Source organism: Phycomyces blakesleeanus (assembly GCF_001638985.1).
Source record: "Phycomyces blakesleeanus NRRL 1555(-) unplaced genomic scaffold PHYBLscaffold_20, whole genome shotgun sequence".
Taxonomy (NCBI): Eukaryota; Fungi; Mucoromycota; class Mucoromycetes; order Mucorales; family Phycomycetaceae; genus Phycomyces; species Phycomyces blakesleeanus.
In genome coordinates this window covers 699,010-720,217 of record NW_017265153.1, presented here as the reverse complement: position 1 = coordinate 720,217, position 21,208 = coordinate 699,010, and the positions used below count along the sequence as shown (strand labels likewise).

At 33.2% G+C, this 21,208-nt stretch overlaps 4 protein-coding genes across 4 annotated transcripts; 2 read left to right on the top strand and 2 right to left on the bottom strand.

Annotated features, from left to right (window-relative positions):
- Positions 1-128: 128 nt before the first annotated feature.
- PHYBLDRAFT_171969 (hypothetical protein) lies at positions 129-1,100 on the bottom strand (the record flags this gene model as incomplete). Its single annotated transcript, XM_018436702.1, has 2 exons — positions 129-1,076; positions 1,098-1,100. The coding sequence occupies 2 exons, from the start codon at positions 1,098-1,100 to the stop codon at positions 129-131; spliced, it is 951 nt and encodes a 316-aa protein (XP_018287989.1).
- Positions 1,101-3,626: 2,526 nt separating this feature from the next.
- PHYBLDRAFT_159727 (hypothetical protein) lies at positions 3,627-4,233 on the bottom strand. Its single transcript, XM_018434046.1, has one exon. It carries the CDS (start codon positions 4,200-4,202, stop codon positions 3,966-3,968), a length of 237 nt encoding a protein of 78 aa, XP_018287988.1. The 5' UTR covers positions 4,203-4,233; the 3' UTR covers positions 3,627-3,965.
- Positions 4,234-11,114: 6,881 nt separating this feature from the next.
- On the top strand, positions 11,115-12,656 carry PHYBLDRAFT_171967 (hypothetical protein; the record flags this gene model as incomplete). The annotated part of the gene is made up of 6 exons (XM_018436701.1): positions 11,115-11,227; positions 11,466-11,509; positions 11,914-11,980; positions 12,180-12,285; positions 12,485-12,555; positions 12,632-12,656. The coding sequence occupies 6 exons, from the start codon at positions 11,115-11,117 to the stop codon at positions 12,654-12,656; spliced, it is 426 nt and encodes a 141-aa protein (XP_018287987.1).
- A 7,501-nt stretch (positions 12,657-20,157) lies between these two features.
- On the top strand, positions 20,158-20,849 carry PHYBLDRAFT_159726 (hypothetical protein). The gene has a single exon (XM_018434045.1). The coding sequence runs from the start codon at positions 20,250-20,252 to the stop codon at positions 20,499-20,501; it is 252 nt and encodes an 83-aa protein (XP_018287986.1). The 5' UTR covers positions 20,158-20,249; the 3' UTR covers positions 20,502-20,849.
- Positions 20,850-21,208: the final 359 nt, after the last annotated feature.

The window sequence follows — 21,208 nt, the reverse complement described above, 5'->3', positions numbered from 1 at the left end:
CATGTTTCTGCAATCGGACTTGTGAAAGTGTACGCTCTTATTAATCCACCAATCCTTTTTAACACTTAAAATAAAAGCTTGATGACACCATCCTTTATTTACACTGATAGTAACACTATAGATATATACTAAACAGACAATATGGAACCAATCCAAAGGTTGCCATCAACAGGCGTATGTACAAAACTCTGGGATCCAAAGTTCACAAAGAACTTGACCGGTCCATCTGCGCCAAAGCTCGGGTAATAATAGCGTCGCTCCAAGAGCTGAAAAGCTGTGCCAAGTGGGTTTCCGTTCAAGGTGAACATGACGTTACCTTGGACTGGGTCGTATCTGCAGCCAACCGTCTGACCAAACCCCCACTGGGGTCCATAGTCTTGTCCGCCTGAAGCGTCATCACAGAACTTACGTCCATCATCACTATGATACCCTATTGAGTGCTTATTCCAACCTGGCATCCGGAATACCGGATAAGGCTTGGTTGCCAGACCAATGGCCATTACCGTGTTAGGAGCACAATCAAGAACCGTGATCTCAAAATAGTGGAATCCTGTGCTCTGGGGTGGCCGGCCGTAATCCGACAAGGAAAGAAAAGGATGAGTTCCTTGAATGATGATGTCCCAATCCTCGATAATCTTCTGTCTGGTCTGGTTTGGCCAGACTTGAACTGTACTTTGATCCAGGTCGACCTTTAAAGCCGGATTAGTGTGGGGAGTAGAGTTTGGATGGCAAAAGTAGGGATTCTGATGAGGAGCTTGGTCAATCGACATGCGTTTAATGAGTCCATCCTTGGCTGCCTGTGCCGCAAGCTCAGTAGGAAAACGGTTAATCATGCTCTGATGGGCCTGAATAAACACCTCTGCGCGAGCGTATGAATCGACAGAAGTATCTTGGAATCGTCCGGTTAGATGTACGGTATTCTCGGGCTCTAAAGAAGCCTGGACTGCATGGTCATAACTAGGTGGCTCATCTGTGTAATTGTCTACTTGATTTGCTTTGTACTTTTGTGCAGATTGTGAATAAGCTTCAAGGTTGAGGTAAGGGAATGACTTTTTGACAAAATTTTCATTCTTTTTCTTTCTTTAAATAATATTTACCATATTATATATATATATATTGTTTTATTTAATTTTTTTTTAATATTTGTGTGTATTAAATTCAGGATTTAATTATTTTCTTTTAGAGAAAAGAAAAAGGGCTTTTTATTACTGTTGCTTTCTATATATATAAAGTATATCCAAATCATATGGTACTCTCAGTTGATAGAAGGAAAAGAAGGTCAGGAAATCGTCTATATAAACCTATCAGTGACTGGAATACAAACTCCGGACTTTAAGCTGAAAGTATTGCCTTTCCTTATAGCAATGAAAAACAAAAAGAAAGGCTAACAAAAGAAGAAGAAGAAACATGCATACACTAATGCAAATCCACGCACACACTGGTATATAGTTTATTTTATTAGAGTAAATGTTGAGTAGAGCTGGGGTAGTGTATTTATCATTCACAAATCTTTCTTGACGGAACGTGAGGAGGGGGGGAGAGGGGGGAATCCAGTATAATTCTGTTACTGCTTTTCACTTTTTCTCTTAAATGGGGTACTCGACCGGATGCTACGTACAGTCTTTAAATTAAGCAAGCAATATTATTGGACTAAAATTCTTATAGCAATGTAGAAATCTCCAATATAGAAACATACGTTTCTCTAATAGGGACCTTGGACACATCGTATAAAATTTATTTAGACGGAGATTGTTGCTCTTAAAAAAGAATAACGTGTTTCAAAATCGCGTTTTTTTTATATGATATAAAAGTATCATATAAAATTGGCTGGGGTGGACAGACTAAAAGGGCAAAAACATAAGTCATATCATTGGGCGAGAGCTTTAATTAATTTTGCTCTTTTTTTTTGAACTTTTAGCCTGTCCACACCAACTGATTTTTTTTTTAAACCTTTATGCACCTAGACTCCCGAAGAAGCCAAGTGTTCTTTCCTTTGACTCAAGATCTGGCAATACATTGTCAACCTTGTGTATGTATTTATTGGCTTTAAGGGTTTGCCCAAGCTCCTTAACGGCAGCTATCTGCTCCAACTTTACATTAACTTCCTTTTCGATTACTTCTAGAATATATATTTGATAAGCTCATATGTACTTGCTGATAAAGAATCTACCAGTGTTTTTTTTTCTTCACGATAAATTCACTAATTTTATGCGATTTCTTTAAGGCATCAATTGTTTGTTGCTTTGTACTGTATTTTGGCATGTAATATGGAGAGAAAGAAGTAGCATATTAATTTATGAAGGAGAAAGATAAAAACATTATCATATTACATATAAAAAAGTAATGATTCAGCCGGTCAAAGAGTCGTATGTTTTTCGGTCAAAATTTGTTCGTCGTTTGTACAATTGTAGCCCAATGATATTGATTTATGAATTTAAAAATTGTGCGAACAACTTGACTGAGTACCCCCCACTGTGGCAGCGAGATGTTAATGCTGCAGTAAAAAAATTTGATGACAATTGCTTTGTCAACTTGGAGAGGATCCCATCGACCAACTGCTTTCCAAAAATGTGATAAAGGCAAGAAAGCAAGAAGCAGTCAGCAGCGGCAACAACAGTAACAACAACAACGATCCCACCACTGTAACATAAACAGGTTGTCTCTTTGAGTCATTTAGACAAATTATAAGTAAAATGTCTGAATAAATGTCTACTTTGCCTTAAATTTAATTTCTCTTTGTCTAAATCTCATTCTCGTTCTGTCCACAAAAGATAAGCATATCGTTTGAAATTACATTTTGATTCGTCTAAAACATTTCCCAATTTGTCTCAATCTTAAGTAGAAACTGTAATTTCCAAAAACACACTAAAGAATAAAATATCAAAATTGACCAGTACAACAATAGATACAAAAACATGTCCGTTTCAGAGTAATATGTAACATATTGTGTATTGTATGGCTCAGCACGCAAACCAACGCACTGCAAAATACATTATTAAATGCATAATTGTGTGTATATTTATATAATCAAGCTTTAAGGAGAATTTGTTTGATTTTGTTTGAACAATGCTCTTGTACATTGCCAAGCTATTTATTTATTTATGTATTTATTATTAGTATCTATAGAGGACAAAAATTGGAGTATACACTATGTGCCCGTGTGTATCTATTTGTTGTATGGTTTATTAAAAGGATATATACATTTAGTAATAAGATCGCATATAACTTTCTTCTTCTTATTCTTCTTCTTCCTCTTCTTCTAAAAACAATCACAGAATCTAAAATATAATTGGTGTTTAACAAGGCAAGAAAAATTGTGGGAGTACGAACCAGTATTACACAGAACCCACAATTTTTTATTTTATTTTTTTAAAAAAAAAAAACAGAGCTGCCTAATTTGCACGAATCGAACCTATCGTAAGGCTTTATTCTCCAAACAGTTTTCGTTTGTCATCAGAGTAAAAAAAAAATATGAAAAAAATAGGGTCTGAAATGGTAAATAAGGACTTTTCCTTTTTTTGAAATCATTATAATGACAATTCATATAGCTAATTTGTCTACCTATTAACGAATAAGAGAACAATAGAGGAAATCGTGTATATAGAGACAAATAATACTTTTTTATTATATGTGTGTGTGCCCCTTTTTTATTTTATTATATTATATTCTACATCTTTATAACTAACCTGCGCGTATATAAAAAAATAAATAAAGAAATGGAAAAAAAAGAGAGACAGAGAGAGAGAGAGAGAGGGAATGCTTGTGTATAAGTGAAGTGGTTTATAAAGGGGATGATGTTGTAATTGTGTACGTGCACATTAATGTAAATGGAAAGGAGTAAATGAGGAAAGGAGTATGGGTTAATGATACAGATGTCAAAATTGAATCGAGTCAAGGAACAAAAAAAAAACAAAACCATTCGTTTGTTCGTTCCTATTCCTATTTCTTCTTCGTCTTTTGTATTTTTAAATGTTCGCACTTTGGGGCTGGATATTCTCAAGGATAGCTCTGCTTTCTATTTCGGCTACGGTTCTTATCTTAGTTGGTCTTCTCTCCGTGTGTTTAACGGACGTGCCATCTTCTGCTAATTGACGTTGGAGTAACGACTCTCCTAATTTCCGTCTTTTTAGTTCTTCGTCCTCGTCTCCGTCTGCTGACCACTCGGGTCTATAAAGTGCATTGCGGAAGGTATCTGCGAGCATGGCTGCGTCCGTTGACGAGAGTACTGAATTAGTGTTGGTATTATTGTTATTAGTTGTTGTTGTAGAGGTGGAAGTCGTGGCGGTACTGGGTGAGCGAGGTGGTGGCGGCGGCATTGTGTAGGCAGTTGAATTAGGGTGGTAAGGTCCAAAAGGAGGAGAAGATATAGAGACAGCATGAATTGGGTCGAGAGGTCTTGGAGAGGAAATGGCGGTGTTGATAGAAGATGCGAGTTCGGTTGTGGAGTTCGGCTGGCTGGCTAGTAGTCTTCCGGACCCTGTGGCCATGGCCATGATTGGTGTATTAGAGTATATCGAAGCAATGTCACATCCCTGGAGTCCTCGTTTTTCGTATTCAGCACTGTTCTGGCCACTGCTGCTATCCCGGCAGAGCTTTTTTTCAGACATCCCTCCTCCTATGCCCCCTCCTAACCCTCCTCTAGGTTGACCTGCCATTGTCGATGCTGCTGCTGTTGGTGAAAGTTTGTTCGTTCGTTTGCGACGATGTGAAATCAATATTGCCCAGATGGCTACACCGACACCAGCTAGCACAGCAGCACCAACAATTGAAATAACAACAATAGCCCAAGTTGGTAATGCTGTCCCACTGTTGTTACTATCATTGGTACTACTATCATTACTGTTATTATTGGTATCTGTTGGATTGGGGTTTGTGTTTGTGGGTATTGCTTTTACTGCAGTAGAAGCCGAAGCACCTGCTTCGAGTGGAAGTGAAAACTCTGTTTTAAAGAATGAAGGATTAGAACAAACAAGCAAAAAGGGTAGAATTAAGGGCAACATTTACTCACGAACAACAGAGAAATTGAATGGTCTGGGATATGTGCTACTGGGTGTTATGAGTTCTTTTGTTGCGTTCATATCTGCAGGAAGCAGGTAGCCAAAGTAGGTCCAGGTACGGTTTCCTGAACCAGCAGGAAGTTGGTCTGGAAACCATGTGTCGTCTACTAGAGAGCTCATTTCTCCATCAGAAGTGTCCATATAGGTCCATTCTTTGATCTGTGTGTAGGCGAAATTGTACTTGTAATATAGATAAAGAGATATAGATTTCTATAATAAAAAAAAAAAGACCCATAATTAGTTGTGCAAGAATTAGTTATACGTTTTTGCTTATTGCGTAGATATATGAATTATGGTTTGATTAATCTTACCGATGGAACATAAAAAGGCTGGCTATTTTTTGTTGTTGTTGTATAAAATAAAATAAAATATTCAGTAATTGCAGTAATAATTCCCATTTAGTTTTATTTATTTTTTTATATATAATCGTTATAATATATTCATTAATTTAATGAATAATTAACATATATATATATATACTCACTTGTAATTCCACACAAAATTATAGGTTGATCCGTTATACCAGATATCAGTGTTTAGTGGTGAACAGACTGTAAACTCATTACCCTTTTCTGCACAGGTACTTGGGTCAATGTCTATGGAGATGTGATTAGGAATTAGGAATGATTGAGTAGATCATTATAATTAAAAAGGACTACCTTCTCGTTTTGAAAGGCTCATTGAGTAAGTAGGGGAAAAAATCGGAAAAAGTAATAGATTTATATCTCTTTAAATATATATATATTATTTGAACGTGATTATGACGGTGGCGGTAAAGGTAACGGGTAACGGGTAACGATGGTGGTGGTGGCGGTGGCGGTGGTGGCGGTGATGATATATATTATTGATTATTGAATATTGCAAGAGGCATACGAATAAGCTTATATATATATATAAGATATATATAAAAAAAAAAGAAGAAGAAGAATGGAAAACGAAAAAGCAAGAGGAATATATTTGTGATCGAAAAGGAGAAAGACCAACGGTGAGCTTGGCCAGGGCAACTAATATTAGCTTGTAATGAAAATAGCCTTGTGGTACAGATTAACAGTTACAACATCCAAAAGCAGGTGTGTATTTTTATTTTTATTATTATTATTATTATCTAGTTTAGGCTTATGGTTATCAAAACACTTGCAAGAGAAAATGACATGATAATACATACATCTATACACATTACAATGAGTAACTATACAAAACACAACATAACACTATAAAATAAAATAAAATCAAATAAAATCAAGGGGCTTAACTTTGAAATCTATTGACGCTTATCAAACTTAATTTCATTAATGAAAGCTATATTATTTTCTATGAGAAAGAAAGACAAATGACAGCTAAAGAAAAACTATATCAGCATCACCATTGCCATCACCATCACCATCATTAATAGCAATAGAAATAGCATTAATAAATAAATAAAATTGACTTATTTGATCTCTAGTTGCAGTTTTTCGGCCATAGTATATTATATTATTATTATTTTCTATTTCAAAACTAGGTGAAAAATTAGGCTTCGTACCTGATCGTCTTTGCTCCGAAACACATGGCATGGACTCCTTTAGAATATGTTCTATACACCTTTAACACTAATAGGTTATTTGTTAACCGTTTTTATTATTATTATTATTTCGGACTTCTTCCAGGTTGGTTAAGAATATTCTGTACTTTAATATATACTTATATATATACTCTTATTATCAGTATTATTAAACGGGTGCAATCAGATTATCAATTGGGACACTGTAGAAGGTTAATTGCCCTGAGAGGATATTGTTTAATGGGTTCCCGTAAGTAGTCCTTGCTGTTGTCCCTTTTTTTTAATAGTCTTTTATAAGCGCGGAAAGATTGTCCCGAGATAATATACATATACGTAAATTTATATATATGACAGCGAAAAAGACTGGGCTTTACTTCTTGGTCGCAAAAAAAAAGATGTTTTTTTTTTATTTGTATGTATATTTTCTTGTGTTACAAATCCTGTTGTGCGTACAGTAAAGTACAGTACAGTACAGTACAGTGCAGTGCAGTGCAGTGCAGTACTATAATATAGTATAGTACAATATAGTACAATACAGTACAGTGAAATGTAATCTAATGAAGTGGAGTGGAGTGGAGTGGTGTGGTGTGCGATAGAATGGAATGGAATGGAGTGTAGTTTTGTTTAGTGTGAACTCTCCGGTACCGGTTTCGGGTAACTCACAGGCTACAGTGTAAGCGAATTGATTATGGACGGTGTCTATAATCAAATGGCTTGAGTGGTACCGTACACAGACATACGGTAACATTACTATTAGTATAAGGAAAGCAGGGGTACCGAGACCGGCGGCATCTGGACGAATAGAATCGAGACCATATTTTCTCAATGTTTGAATGCAGAAAAAAGGCTCCATTTGTATATATATTTATATATGAAGGGTGTTCCTTTCTTGGGGAGGGATTTCAAACTGCTTCTGAGGCTATAAATACTTGGAATCCGGTTTTTTATATATATATTTTATATAGACCGGAAGGCCATCAAAAAACGAACCAACCAACCAACCAGAGAAGAATACAGCCGAAATGAGCTTTTTCATCCCCTTTGTTATACTTCTCTACCTACTTAATACTTATAGTATACAGATCAAGTAATATATGTATTTATATACATACAAAACGATTTTTCATAATACACTCTTATGAAAATAAGGATTTAAATTCGAATAATATAAAATAAAGTATACAGAATAATAATAAGAATACAGTGCTTCCACTCTCATTTTACCAAATCTTTTAAAATCCTGCCCATTTTTCTTGAAAAAAATTGCACACATGTTTGAGGTCAAATTGCCCTGAGTAAAAAGGTTGGTTTGGTCAAATATTGAAATTAATTTGTTCAGCTTTTAGAAAACAAATTCACCACTTTTTATACATAGCTTTACCAGCTTCTGATAAAATTAAACTATAAGGACTCCTTATTTAAACGTTTAGGAAGAATACTTAACTGAATATTATAAATAAACATAATCATCTTTTACTACCTACATTGAAATGAGAGTCGCTGTGTCTTTCAATTGACTTTTTATAACTCTATCTTTTAAGACTTCCCAAAATCTCTCAATAGAGTTGACGTCAGGATAATAGGACGGGAGATATACGGTTATTATTGCGTGCATTAGCTTTACTACTTTGTCCCCACACTTTGTGTTTATCTCTCTCTCCAGGCACCTAGCTCTCATTGTTTTAATGGATACGGCCTGTATTTGGGCAACTTAATAATAAAATACTGTCTCATACGAAAAACAAATCCTGTATATTCAATTAATAGCAGTTTGCGTCCTGAATTTAAACTTGATAATAAATATATAATAATTAGTCACATATGCACTATATCAATAACCAATTATACAGAAGATCATAGGGAGTTGTTGTCATTAGAGTGTGACGCAATCTTGTTTGATATCTTACTATTTATTGGCCTTCTTACGCGTATCATGCCTTTCTCTTTCTTTCGCCAACTTATATTCCCAGAGTCAGACAGTACCAGCTGGTAAGTAATCCCCATCCACTCTTTTTGCAAATGGTCTTCTACAGCAAAAACTTTATTGATTGTCCCAAAAGAATAATTAATTAATAGGTACAATTCAATAGTTTCCGGAACTTATATAGAAATTATCTAACAACAAGCTGTAGTACACTTCCAAAAACAGGTCAATTAAAAAAAAGAATTATTTAATTAATAGGCCCAAAAGTGGAAGATGGCTTGAAGAAGTAGTATGTACCACACTTTTACTATAATGCCGTCCTGAGACTAGCTTATATTATATTTTACTTGCTTCTCAGTGTAAGTCTCGTTGAACTGAAAGATATATATATATATATTGTAAATAGCAAAGTTTACTTTTTATGCTTTTATTACATAATGTGTTTTGATTTTATTAAAGTATATAAGAATCATATTGCAAGATGAAACAATATATAAAGTAGTATAAAGTAGCAAGCAAAAGACAATAACAAAGCCTTGAAAGCCCAATAGTATCTCTCCTGAAATTAACAAGCTGTGTTTGGTACTCATATTTCTTATTATATCGAGTTTCTCTTTCGACATATTACAAATTCGTTCCTAGTATGTGAAAGAAGAATTGTATATATTAAAGAGTATAAGCACCAAACACAAATTTCTATTGAGCTGGGTTAAAAACTACTTTATAGACTGCAATATTTTATTAAGTGATTTTAGTTAAAGCGTGGTACATACTACTTCTTCGAGCCATCTTCTACTTTTAGGTCTATTAATTAAAGGTGCTCTTCCGAGACGGTGTGCGTGGTGGTTGGCGGCTGCCTCTCCTCGGAGAATGAATTTGGAGAAGAAAGGAGAACGAAGTGTAGAGGAGAGGAGCGAGAGGAAGAGGCAGAGGAGGCCATATCAGAGGAAGTTTAATGAAGATGAATAAAGTGTCTCTTTTTACTTCAAAAACACTTTTCCAATTTTATTATTTTGACAGCTAACTCTTATGCGCCTAGTCAACTAAATATTATTTGACTCATTCTAATTATTGGAGTGCACATCTATTGTCTCGAGAACATATCCTCTTAAATTTTACTGTCCCTTGTTACCGCGCCTGCATTAAGGATATAAAACCTGTGCTAGCTAGTAACCCGGACGTAAAGGCTATCCAACTTGAACGTCTCTCCTCGCAATAGTACCGTAATCAGTTACATTGCCTCTTACAAGTACCCTATGTGTCACTTCACTTCACGACCTCAGACCTTACAACTTGACGTTCCACCAAATCACTCCCCTCAAGCCGTACACAAAGCTTCATGATATATATAGTAATTATGTAACACACAATTTCCGAAATGCTAGAAAATCTTGTACGTGTAGAAGGTGAAAATACACCTTCGACAGAAAGTAAAACGGGAAATAACGTACCATATACAGCATACTAAACAGTCATAGTTACAATGTTACTTTTCATGAGAATAATAGCTATGTTAATGTGTTATTTTATTTTTCTACTTCTATTTCATTGTCTTTTAAATGAATCTGTTTGCTCTTTTGAGTCATTTGTCGGTTAGAAAATCTAAGGGCAAGCATTGGGCAATGCTTGTATAAATTCTTTGACTCATTCTTCTCCAAGAACAATTTCAATAAGGTAGTTGTAGTGTATTGTTGTTTTGTTTTAATAAAAATATTGCAAAATAAAGAACACAAGAAATAATACAAAAAAATGGACACACTATGATGACATTTTAGAGATCAAGTACTCCAAAAAGACCTTGCGTAACATATAGCTCCAAAGTTGTTTTGGGAATGGTTTGAGGGAGTGGTCTGGTGGAATGTCAAGCTGTAAGGTCTGAGGTTGTGAAGAGCATCTCAAAAGCAGAATAGAAAATATTTATGAATATTTTGTACTCTGGCTAGTATTAATCATTATAATAAGAATGGATCCTTAGGAACCAGATAGAATTATTCCATGCCGGAAAAAACGCCACGATTTGTGGTCCGGTAGAATAAATTTTATTTAGTAGTAGAGTAAAAATATTTGGTCCGGTAGAATAAAAATATCGCCCCTTCCCCCACCAGAAAATGCCGTCTCCCTAAAATTAGCGTTAAGGCTGTCCAGACTGTCCTGCCAGGCTGTCCGTAAGGTTTCTCTTTTTTTTTTTCAAAAAAAAAATGGGCAGGATTTTAAAAGATTTGGTAAAATGAGAGTGGAAGCACTGTATTCTTATTATTATTCTGTATACTTTATTTTATATTATTCGAATTTAAATCCTTATTTTCATAAGAGTGTATTATGAAAAATCGTTTTGTATGTATATAAATACATATATTACTTGATCTGTATACTATAAGTATTAAGTAGGTAGAGAAGTATAACAAAGGGGATGAAAAAGCTCATTTCGGCTGTATTCTTCTCTGGTTGGTTGGTTGGTTCGTTTTTTGATGGCCTTCCGGTCTATATAAAATATATATATAAAAAACCGGATTCCAAGTATTTATAGCCTCAGAAGCAGTTTGAAATCCCTCCCCAAGAAAGGAACACCCTTCATATATAAATATATATACAAATGGAGCCTTTTTTCTGCATTCAAACATTGAGAAAATATGGTCTCGATTCTATTCGTCCAGATGCCGCCGGTCTCGGTACCCCTGCTTTCCTTATACTAATAGTAATGTTACCGTATGTCTGTGTACGGTACCACTCAAGCCATTTGATTATAGACACCGTCCATAATCAATTCGCTTACACTGTAGCCTGTGAGTTACCCGAAACCGGTACCGGAGAGTTCACACTAAACAAAACTACACTCCATTCCATTCCATTCTATCGCATACCACACCACTCCACTCCACTCCACTTCATTAGATTACATTTCACTGTACTGTATTGTACTATATTGTACTATACTATATTATAGTACTGCACTGCACTGCACTGCACTGTACTGTACTGTACTTTACTGTACGCACAACAGGATTTGTAACACAAGAAAATATACATACAAATAAAAAAAAAACATCTTTTTTTTTGCGACCAAGAAGTAAAGCCCAGTCTTTTTCGCTGTCATATATATAAATTTACGTATATGTATATTATCTCGGGACAATCTTTCCGCGCTTATAAAAGACTATTAAAAAAAAGGGACAACAGCAAGGACTACTTACGGGAACCCATTAAACAATATCCTCTCAGGGCAATTAACCTTCTACAGTGTCCCAATTGATAATCTGATTGCACCCGTTTAATAATACTGATAATAAGAGTATATATATAAGTATATATTAAAGTACAGAATATTCTTAACCAACCTGGAAGAAGTCCGAAATAATAATAATAATAAAAACGGTTAACAAATAACCTATTAGTGTTAAAGGTGTATAGAACATATTCTAAAGGAGTCCATGCCATGTGTTTCGGAGCAAAGACGATCAGGTACGAAGCCTAATTTTTCACCTAGTTTTGAAATAGAAAATAATAATAATAGTGACAAAGCCCTTCTGTCTTTAACCAGGAAAGTCTGTAATACACAAAACGGAAAGATATTAGGGTGTTTCAGCAGTTTTAGATGTTTAGATTTTACTTTTGCGGTAACTCAATACGTGAGCCAATGATAATTGATATGAAAATAAAGCTGTAGAAAGCTTTCGTATTTCCTTTTGCTCTTAATTTTATTTTCTTATGAAATATTCATAGGCAAAATCGGAGAATCTAAATTTGCATTCTATAAACAACTAAGGGTAGTCCTTAGTTGTTTATAGATTGAAAATATCTCAAATTTAGATTAGTAAGAGCCAATCATTTAACAAATTAAACCATCGCAAAAGTAAAATCTAAACATCTAAAACTGCTGAAACACCCTATTATAATTAAGATTTCTTCCCTTTTTATAAATATCCTAAGTTTCTATTGTTTTTTCTGTTCTTCATGTTGAAATAGCCAAGAAGCGATTGTTATATTGTTATATTCGTATATTCGTATATTCGTATATTCGTATATATACTTGAATAGTAAGAAAATGTTCTAAAGAAACACATTTCTTTTACTATCATTATATATAATTTATCTTTCTTTAATTACAATCAGCTCTATAAAAAATGCACACGGATAGAAAGTTTAATGTTCAAAAAGTTATCCAATTTTTTTTGAACGAATCAAAAATGAATTTCAAGTGTTTTGTTCAATCTTTTTAGATTTTTTTATAGAGAAAAAAAAAGGTTTTAAGTAACAGTGTTCAAAATTCCTAACCTGTAGAATTAAGCAAGAGGTTTCAGATAGTAATTAGTTTGTGTTCTTTTATTTCTGTTACAGTGGTTAGAATAATAAATAATGCGTAATGGTTTGGTTAAAGATAAAGAGAGAGAAAGAGAGAGTCTTCCATTGGATTCCGATATACCAGATACAATTTACATTCATCACCCGATTATACAAAAATGCTTTACACAAAGTGCTCTAAAAGAAAGGATGTTATGGCCAACATTATCATTGCACGTACACAGTGGTCATTATTACTGCCATCAAAAGTATACCAATTTATCTGTCCATTTTATTCCCCCCCCCCCCCCCCCCCCCCCCCCCGCGTTTGTATTTCTATTATATTTAGTTATTCTGTAAAGTGGTGTACGCTCGCCACCAGCTCAGGTACCCTTTACCTTTACTTTTCTGTATGATAAAAAGGGAACCATTATTTATACATAACTTGTATAAAGCTGTTAGCTTTTGGAGAAAGAAAATTAAAGCACTCTCTATCATACATACGCATAAATATATTTCGATATTCACTTAATAAAATATGGAGAAGGACTCTTATAATACTTGGATTATAAAGAATTGGCGAATTCCATAGAAATAGAGAGAGAAACTTCTACATGTGCATAATATACAAGGAAGTAATTCCTGACTGTTGTAAGTATACGTATTCTTCTTTAATAGGGTGTTTCAAGTTTAAAGATCTTGAAGAATTTAAGGTTTGTATTAGAGAGGGTGTCTTCGAGCCTGAATTGCAAATGTTTGCAATTTTTTATTTTACGCGGCGAATTAAATTCCAATACTTGTTTTGCAAATTTCATGGTGGAGGCCATTTAGTGAGCATTTGAAGCCAAAAGTTAGGTAATCCCTGATTTTTTACTTCAAATGCTCACTAAATTTCTAGTAAAAATTGGGGTTATTTTTCCCACTTCAAAACAAAATGTATGATAGCCAGTAGCATCTTCTTCATACTTACTTAATAAAATAGGCCTTGGAAAGTCAAGTTTATTAAGGTCTATTTCCTCTAAATTTCTTAGTATCAATGTTTTCAACTTATAATATTCATAACTGTGTCTGAGCTTTATTCTTATTTTTGATTGGGTTTTACAAATAATTATTTTTTAGTCATCTTGAAATTATCATAACTCGACACCCTCTCTATTTTCTATTTGCGCTCTATTAGGGGATTTCTACAGTCATTCAAGCTTTTAAACTTAAGATTTTGAGCTTAAATACGAGAAATCATTGGCTGAAATGAATCTATTAATCATTAAAAAAAGATTAAAACTCTCGAACAAAATCGTTCAAGAGTTTTAAACTTTTAATACGTCCTTGCTTAAATTTGTTTTTTTTTTTTGGAAATTTAATAAATCCTTGATGCAAATAGCTTTGTCTCTTTCAATACTACCTTAAGCTAATATCCTATTATCACAATGCCTAACAGAACTGAAAGAAGCATTTAGGGTACTCAAAAACACTTAGTAACTCTTACATATTATTGGTTACTGTTTTAAAGCTCAAAGCTTAAGTTTAAAAGCTTAAAGGACTGTTGAAACCCCCTATCATTAGTTTTCTATTTAATTCAGTAACTTTTTTTATTGCTAACCTTTTGTTCCTTTGTCTATACAATCTTTGTTAATATATATATTCTCTAAAAAAAAAAAAGAATACCATTCTTTCCACCATTGAGTTTAAACATTCTTAAGGTATCTCCGATATCAAAATATTTATACTCAGTGTAGGAAAAGTTGGAATATGTTAAAACTCCTCGGTTGCTGTAAATCTCCGGTACTCGTATATTTTATTTAGCCAATAGAAAGTAAATCTGTGCGTATTTTCTACCAGCCTTCGTATTGATCCAACAAATATATGATTTGCTTTTTTCCAATAACTATGGGTATACACCTCCCTTTTTTTTTACTTATTAAATGTGTACATGTGCTTGTGAAGTAAATATTAAACGCAATTCAATCTAAGTTTTTGTAATAACCTTCTGGTCCAATAGTGTGTTCTCTTCTGAAAAGCATAAATTATAAATTGTGTACGAGTTAATTAGTATTTTATAAATCCTTCAAGTCTTGTTAAAATTAAGTTTAATGAAAATCATCTCTAGAATTATCTTTAGAAAATAACTTTTGAAATAATTTTTGAAAGTATTTTTTTTTTCCTTTTTTCTCTTGTGATGGTACAATGTTGCTATGTTTTTACCAGTGAAAAACAAAACGAAACAAACGAATTATTAGAAACCGTAATTTTATGGCAGTAGCAATAACAAGCAAAAAAAGAAAAAAGAAAAGATAAATACAAAGAGGTTGAGATTTGCACAAAAATACAAACAGACTACATCAATATTCTGATATAGCTCAATATAATTTGAGCAAAAGAACATCAGGCCATAATCTAACAATATACAGTAGCTTATTTTTTTAAAGTATATATATATTAATTAGAATTTGTTTTGCAGTTTATCATTTGGCTTGGATCAACAAATGTCATGTCGTGTCATATTCTACTTGATTAGATAATATGTATAGTTATAGAATGTCATATAGAGGAGAGATGGGTGTTTTTTCCTTTCTTACCTTTTGAACTCATAAAATTACTAAATGTAGATATAGTAAAGGGTCAGGAAAAAAGTGGTGTGATATTGTTATAACTGACAGATAGTGTATTTAGAAGTTTTTGATTCAAAGGTATAATACAACTGATACACGTGCATGTATGTGTGTGTGGGTGGCTAGACGAGGGGACGATGAGCAAACCAAGAGAGAATAATAAAAATGAACAAATCAAAGCTATAATTCTTACTGTAACCAGTAGCCGATCACCCAGAAATGTGGATAAGCTATAGTAACAATAGTAAAAGTTGTATTACCACTACACAATTTATTTATTTTTCATCTCAATGATAAAGAGTACAAAACCCAATTGTTACCAACAACAATAAGAAAATAAAGATAAAGAGAGATTCTAATGACTTAATCAGACATGGTTAATTTGAAAAAAAAAGTTACACCAAAAATACTAATATAATGTCTAATACACTCTTTCCGGAAAACATTGGTGCAAAAATGAAATGCACCAAATGCACCAAAAAAGATGAATTAAGCAGAGAAACGGTAGAAAATTGCACCAACAATTTCCGGAAAGAGTGTATTGACAATGTACCTTATCACTATTGTATTCACTTAACAAGAAGGTAAGACCCTCATTGCTTAAAAGATATGTATATACATGTATGTATGTAAACATTGTATTTTATGAGTCGATATATTGTCCCACTTTGTAGTCTTCATTTTTTGCGTTGTATTAACACTGGTGGTTAGAAAGCTGGTCAATTTGTTTGGTTGTAATATACTATAATATAGTACTAAAATAAAATAAATGTAATTTCCAGAGAATCTATATTATATACCAAAAAGGCCGATTTATTACCTTTTATATAAAAATCTAATAGTTCATAAATAATAATACTCGTAATAATGTAATTACTCACGGCCTGTTTCTTTTTTTTTGTTTTTATAAGGAAATCCGAGCCTCATAGTCTATTGAACTGCATGACAATGCACCTCTTTGGATTACTTTTCTTGCATTTATAGAGACAAACTTCCAAAAACATTATCAGTTAGCCTTTCTTATGTTTTATAATAATTAATTTAAAGATATGTATATGTATATGTATATATAATTAAATAGGGATGTACAAGATCCAAAAGCAAACCATGGTTTCTAGATTTCTTTTTTAGCTTGTAGAACTTTAGTAAGCAGAACAACTAAGCATTTAAGATCATTTGTATCTAATATTAATATGATAAAATGTTATAGCACAAATGTCCAAACATTGTATTACACGTGTTTAACCGCTTGTTCTAATTCCACACAATATGGCATAGCATGTAAAAAGGAATATTTGCCATTCTTATTTAGGGATAGTCCCCCCTTCATTAATATCTCTTTGTTGGTAAACAGAATTTTCTCTTCTTCTTATTCTTCTTCCGCTTTTTTCTTTTTGTACAAACAGAATAATGTATCTTAAATAAGACATATAAAGTGGAGAGAAGGGCGCAGGACGGGCGCAGGATGGGAACAACAAAATATTATTGGACAGTAATAATAATACTTCTAAATTGATGACTAAACCTTTAATGCACCATGAGGGTTTGAGGGTTTGAGGGTTTGAGGGTTTTGGGGCTGGGAACTGGGGACTGGGAGTTTCTTTCTTTTTTATACTATTCCAGACATATTTTATTTTTTGGGGGCTCGGATTTTATTTTTTGCTCAGAGTAACCAGCCTTTTACAGACTCATACAAAGGCTCATACACAGACACAGACATATATTTACTGTGAATGATAAATAGTCATTTTTGTTTGCTAATGAGTGAATCAACAGACTTTAAGACATAAAACTCGGGTAACATTATTGTATATTTGTTTTACTCTTCTTCTTCTAGGTATAGGTTAAGATTAAGGTCTAGGTCTAGGACTTGAACCTTAACCTGAACTTGAACCTGAACTTGAACTTGATCTCGGTCCTAGCTCATTATTTTTTCTCTCTCTCTTCTTTAAATAAGTAAATATAAAAAAATTAAATTGAATTAAATTGAATTGAATTGAATTGAATTTTATCTATAATAGTCACAAGGAAAAATGTGTCTTGCCAGCATTGTACTTGGCGCTCAATTCCCGATTTGATAATCTACACTGAACCTTTTTCAGAATCTTTGTACCCACGATGACGGACCATTCAATCAAAAAGGACACGGACATTTTTTTGTATTTATTTATCTATTTTTGGCTTTTATAAAATATGAGCTGTTGATACAAAAGATACATTACAATATTTCTTATTGTGAATTAGACATTTTGAAGTCTTTGGAACGAAAAATTCAATACAAAGTAAACACATATTACTAATATAAAAAAAGGCAAAAAAAAGAAGAGAAAGACTACTCCTGTGCGATGATCGAATATATTTATAGTAAAGTAGTCTGTCTATTTGCCTATATCCCTGTCTACCAGTCTCTGTATCTAGCTATCAGGTGAGCAAAAGTTCTCCCAACAAAATAACAATAACAATAACAATAAGAATAACATTAATGTTCCGTAATTAAGCGAAAGTTTCTTTTTCTGGGGAAGATAAGGTTTTGTAGTACATATCTTTTTTAAAACGGCTTTGTTGCAAGAAAATAAATCAATCTTAGATAACCCAACCATGTGTTATCGAATGCTTCTTGTGGATAGTCAAGGGAGGTGCACTGATCTAACTCTCTGAAATAAGAATAAAGAGAAAGAAAAAGAAAAAGCCCTCATTTCTTCTTATTTTTTGTTTTAGTGTGTTGTTACATTTGAATAAGAATGGGGAGATGCGGGTGAGGAACAATCAGCTCACTATCACCCTTCATCAGCCAAAGTATATCCGATAAACACAATCTGTTTTCGGAAGAAGCTTTTCTTTTTTATGTTTTCTTTTTAATTGTATTTTATATTCATTGATCGATTTGTTAAACTTCAAAGCTGTGTTATATTATTGGATTTCTTAGTTTAACCACCAGCAATAAAGCCACAACAAAACAATGTATCGCTAATGAATATTTTGATATATGTATATATGTATATATGTATATTTGGGCTGGTCTGTACCGCTATCTCGGCTATAATAAACAAAATAACGAGTATACAGGAATCTGCACTATTTTTTGGTAGAAACTGACCGGGGCTCGGCTACGCAAAGAACACTAAAATATGCAGGACAATTTACTTTTTGTTTTGTTTTAAAAAAAAAATAGAACTTTTGGCTAGATCATAGGATTTTCCTGAATAATTTTATAGTATAATATACTATTCTTATTCTTATTCTTATTATCACTGTCTATTGTTTCCGATTACCGGCTTGATAGAATACTTCCGGAAGAGAAATGGCTTTTTTGATGCTGTGTTTTTATCCGAGTTTGTTGTCATGGGATTATCCAAAAGCAAGCCAAAGGTGTGTGTGTGTGTGTGTGTGTGTTTGTGTGCTTGTTGGCTGTAAAGGCTGTCTGAATGTCCGTTATTACAAAGATCTTTTTTATGTGTTTGTAATGTGCTCTTCCGTGGTAACACACTCGCACATTTAGACACATAACTATAGAAAAAAATAATCGAGAAAAATAACGAAATGAAAAGAAAAGGAAAGTGATCGAGAAAATAAAAATAAGAGCGAATATTTCGGTTAAAGATGCCTAGGAACGAATGGTGGTTATACAGCATGGTATTTTTTTTATAAGATCGTCTTTGTCACTCATTGGAAAGAAAGTACCGGACAAATGAGCACATACACGCATACACAATATATACCTACATACACTATGTACAAATGCTCGAACAATGAAACGCTCGAGCCAACGGGTTTTCTCTCCCATTTTCTGGATTCTTTTTATTTTATTTTATTTTATTTTATTTTATTTGATATATATAGTATTTCTCACAGAACTAACCCTGCGAATTTTGAAGTTTATATTGGTTCTTGAGTGACCATTGTGAATTAATAAACTAGATCAATAGCAGGAATTTCTGGGTCAATGATATCACTAGAATCAATAAATGAAAGGAGCACAGACTGATGGCTATCATTAGGTCCACAATTGACCTCTTTATATAGTGTAACATTATATTTTTTTTTAAAAAATAAATAAATATAAATTGATCACAGGTCGAGTTTTATACAATTCAATTTAATTGCCATGGTTACCAAAAAAAAAGTTTTTTTTTTCTAATTAAACGTCTATATTTTTTATTATTATTATCACCACTAAAACTACTAATACTATCACAGATACTACTATCATTATTTATAGTACACTATATCTATAATCCTTAGCAAAAATTTAAAAGAAAAATATAGTCTCCATTGATATGGAGAATAAGGTTATCTTTTGTGCAAAAAGAAAAAGAAAAAGAAAAAAAGAAGGAAATAATTAATGGATGAATGGTTTCCCATGACAACCCAAAGAATAAGTTATCACGAGTCATAGTGTGTTTTAGCTTAGTTTAGTTTGAGTGACACAACAAGTAATACTTCTTTCTTTCGTTTTTGTGAGAGCAGATTTAGCACGGATGATTTCGAATGAGCACAGTTCCCAACTTGGGTTCTGTGGATCATTCTCATGCATACAAGAAATAAATAAATAAATAAAAGTACTTGTAATTATGCTTTATGTGTCACCATCCCTTTCTTTTTTTTTCTTTTTTATTTTTGGTCAACGGTTGACAAAGCCACACATATACACAAACTGTCTACAGACATATATAAATATATATATGTATATATATATATATATATAGCCAGTGTTTTCTCTACACCTAGCCTCTCCCACCCCGAATGTTCTCCAATCATTAAAATATATATATTCAACAAAACAAACCTCAAGAATCCCAAATAATTTATCCAACCTCATAAATATATTCTTTATCATAACTATGGCTGTATCGATCAAAGCACCAAAAGCATGCAGTGCCAACAAGGCAAAGGCCGCCGAAGTTACAGAAGCCACAAAGGTGTGCAGTGCTCGCGGAAAGAGCTACTGTTTGATCCATCGTCGATACTATGAAACCAGTTGGTGTCCTGACTGTGACCGTGTAAATGGTAAAAAGATATACAGAATCCCTATATGCACACAAATAAGATCTCTTTCTTACGCTCATACTTCTTTTATCCATCTTCCTTTCTAGTTGGCCATTAAAGACTAAAGAATGCTTGGCAGAAAAAATCAAAAGACCTAAAAAAAAACAAAACAAGGAGGTTATTAACCCAATAAAAAATATTGTAATTATTTCATGTATCAATTATCTATAATCCAACTCTCAACCTTACCAAAAAAAAGAAGTACACCTTTTCTTCTTCCTCTTCCTCTTACTATCCCTATTCCTCATCCCACTTTCTCACTTTATAGTCATCACCTTAGACCTCTCTTATTCTTCTTCTTGTTCTCTATCTATCTTCTCCCAATCTTTTTTTTTTATTTACCATTATTATTCTTGGTCATTGTTACCCAAAAATAAATAAATCATGAAAACCCATGTGAAATCTCGATTTTCTTTATACACACACACACACACACATATATATATACAAAAATAAATAATATATTTGTAAATTATTGTCAATCCAGCTAAAATAATAACAATATATTAGATTGCCCTAAAATCATCAATCCCAAAAAGATATACATATATTAAAGAGCATACTTCTTATATACATTTACATATAAGTGGTTCCAAGAAGCAATGTCACACACCAGTCAGAATTGATGTCACAGGCGAGCCAAAATCAATATCGTCGGCTAATCAAAATCAATCTCGTATTTTTAGAAACAAAGTCGCTTGCATAGAAATCATGTCGTTTCTTGGCACTCGAAAATATATATATAAAATATGCC

Coding starts and splice junctions, on each gene's coding strand:
- PHYBLDRAFT_159726 (XM_018434045.1), top strand. CDS start 20,250: ATGGCTGTATCGATCAAAGCACCAAAAGCATGCAGTGCCAACAAGGCA.
- PHYBLDRAFT_159727 (XM_018434046.1), bottom strand. CDS start 4,202: ATGCTCGCAGATACCTTCCGCAATGCACTTTATAGACCCGAGTGGTCA.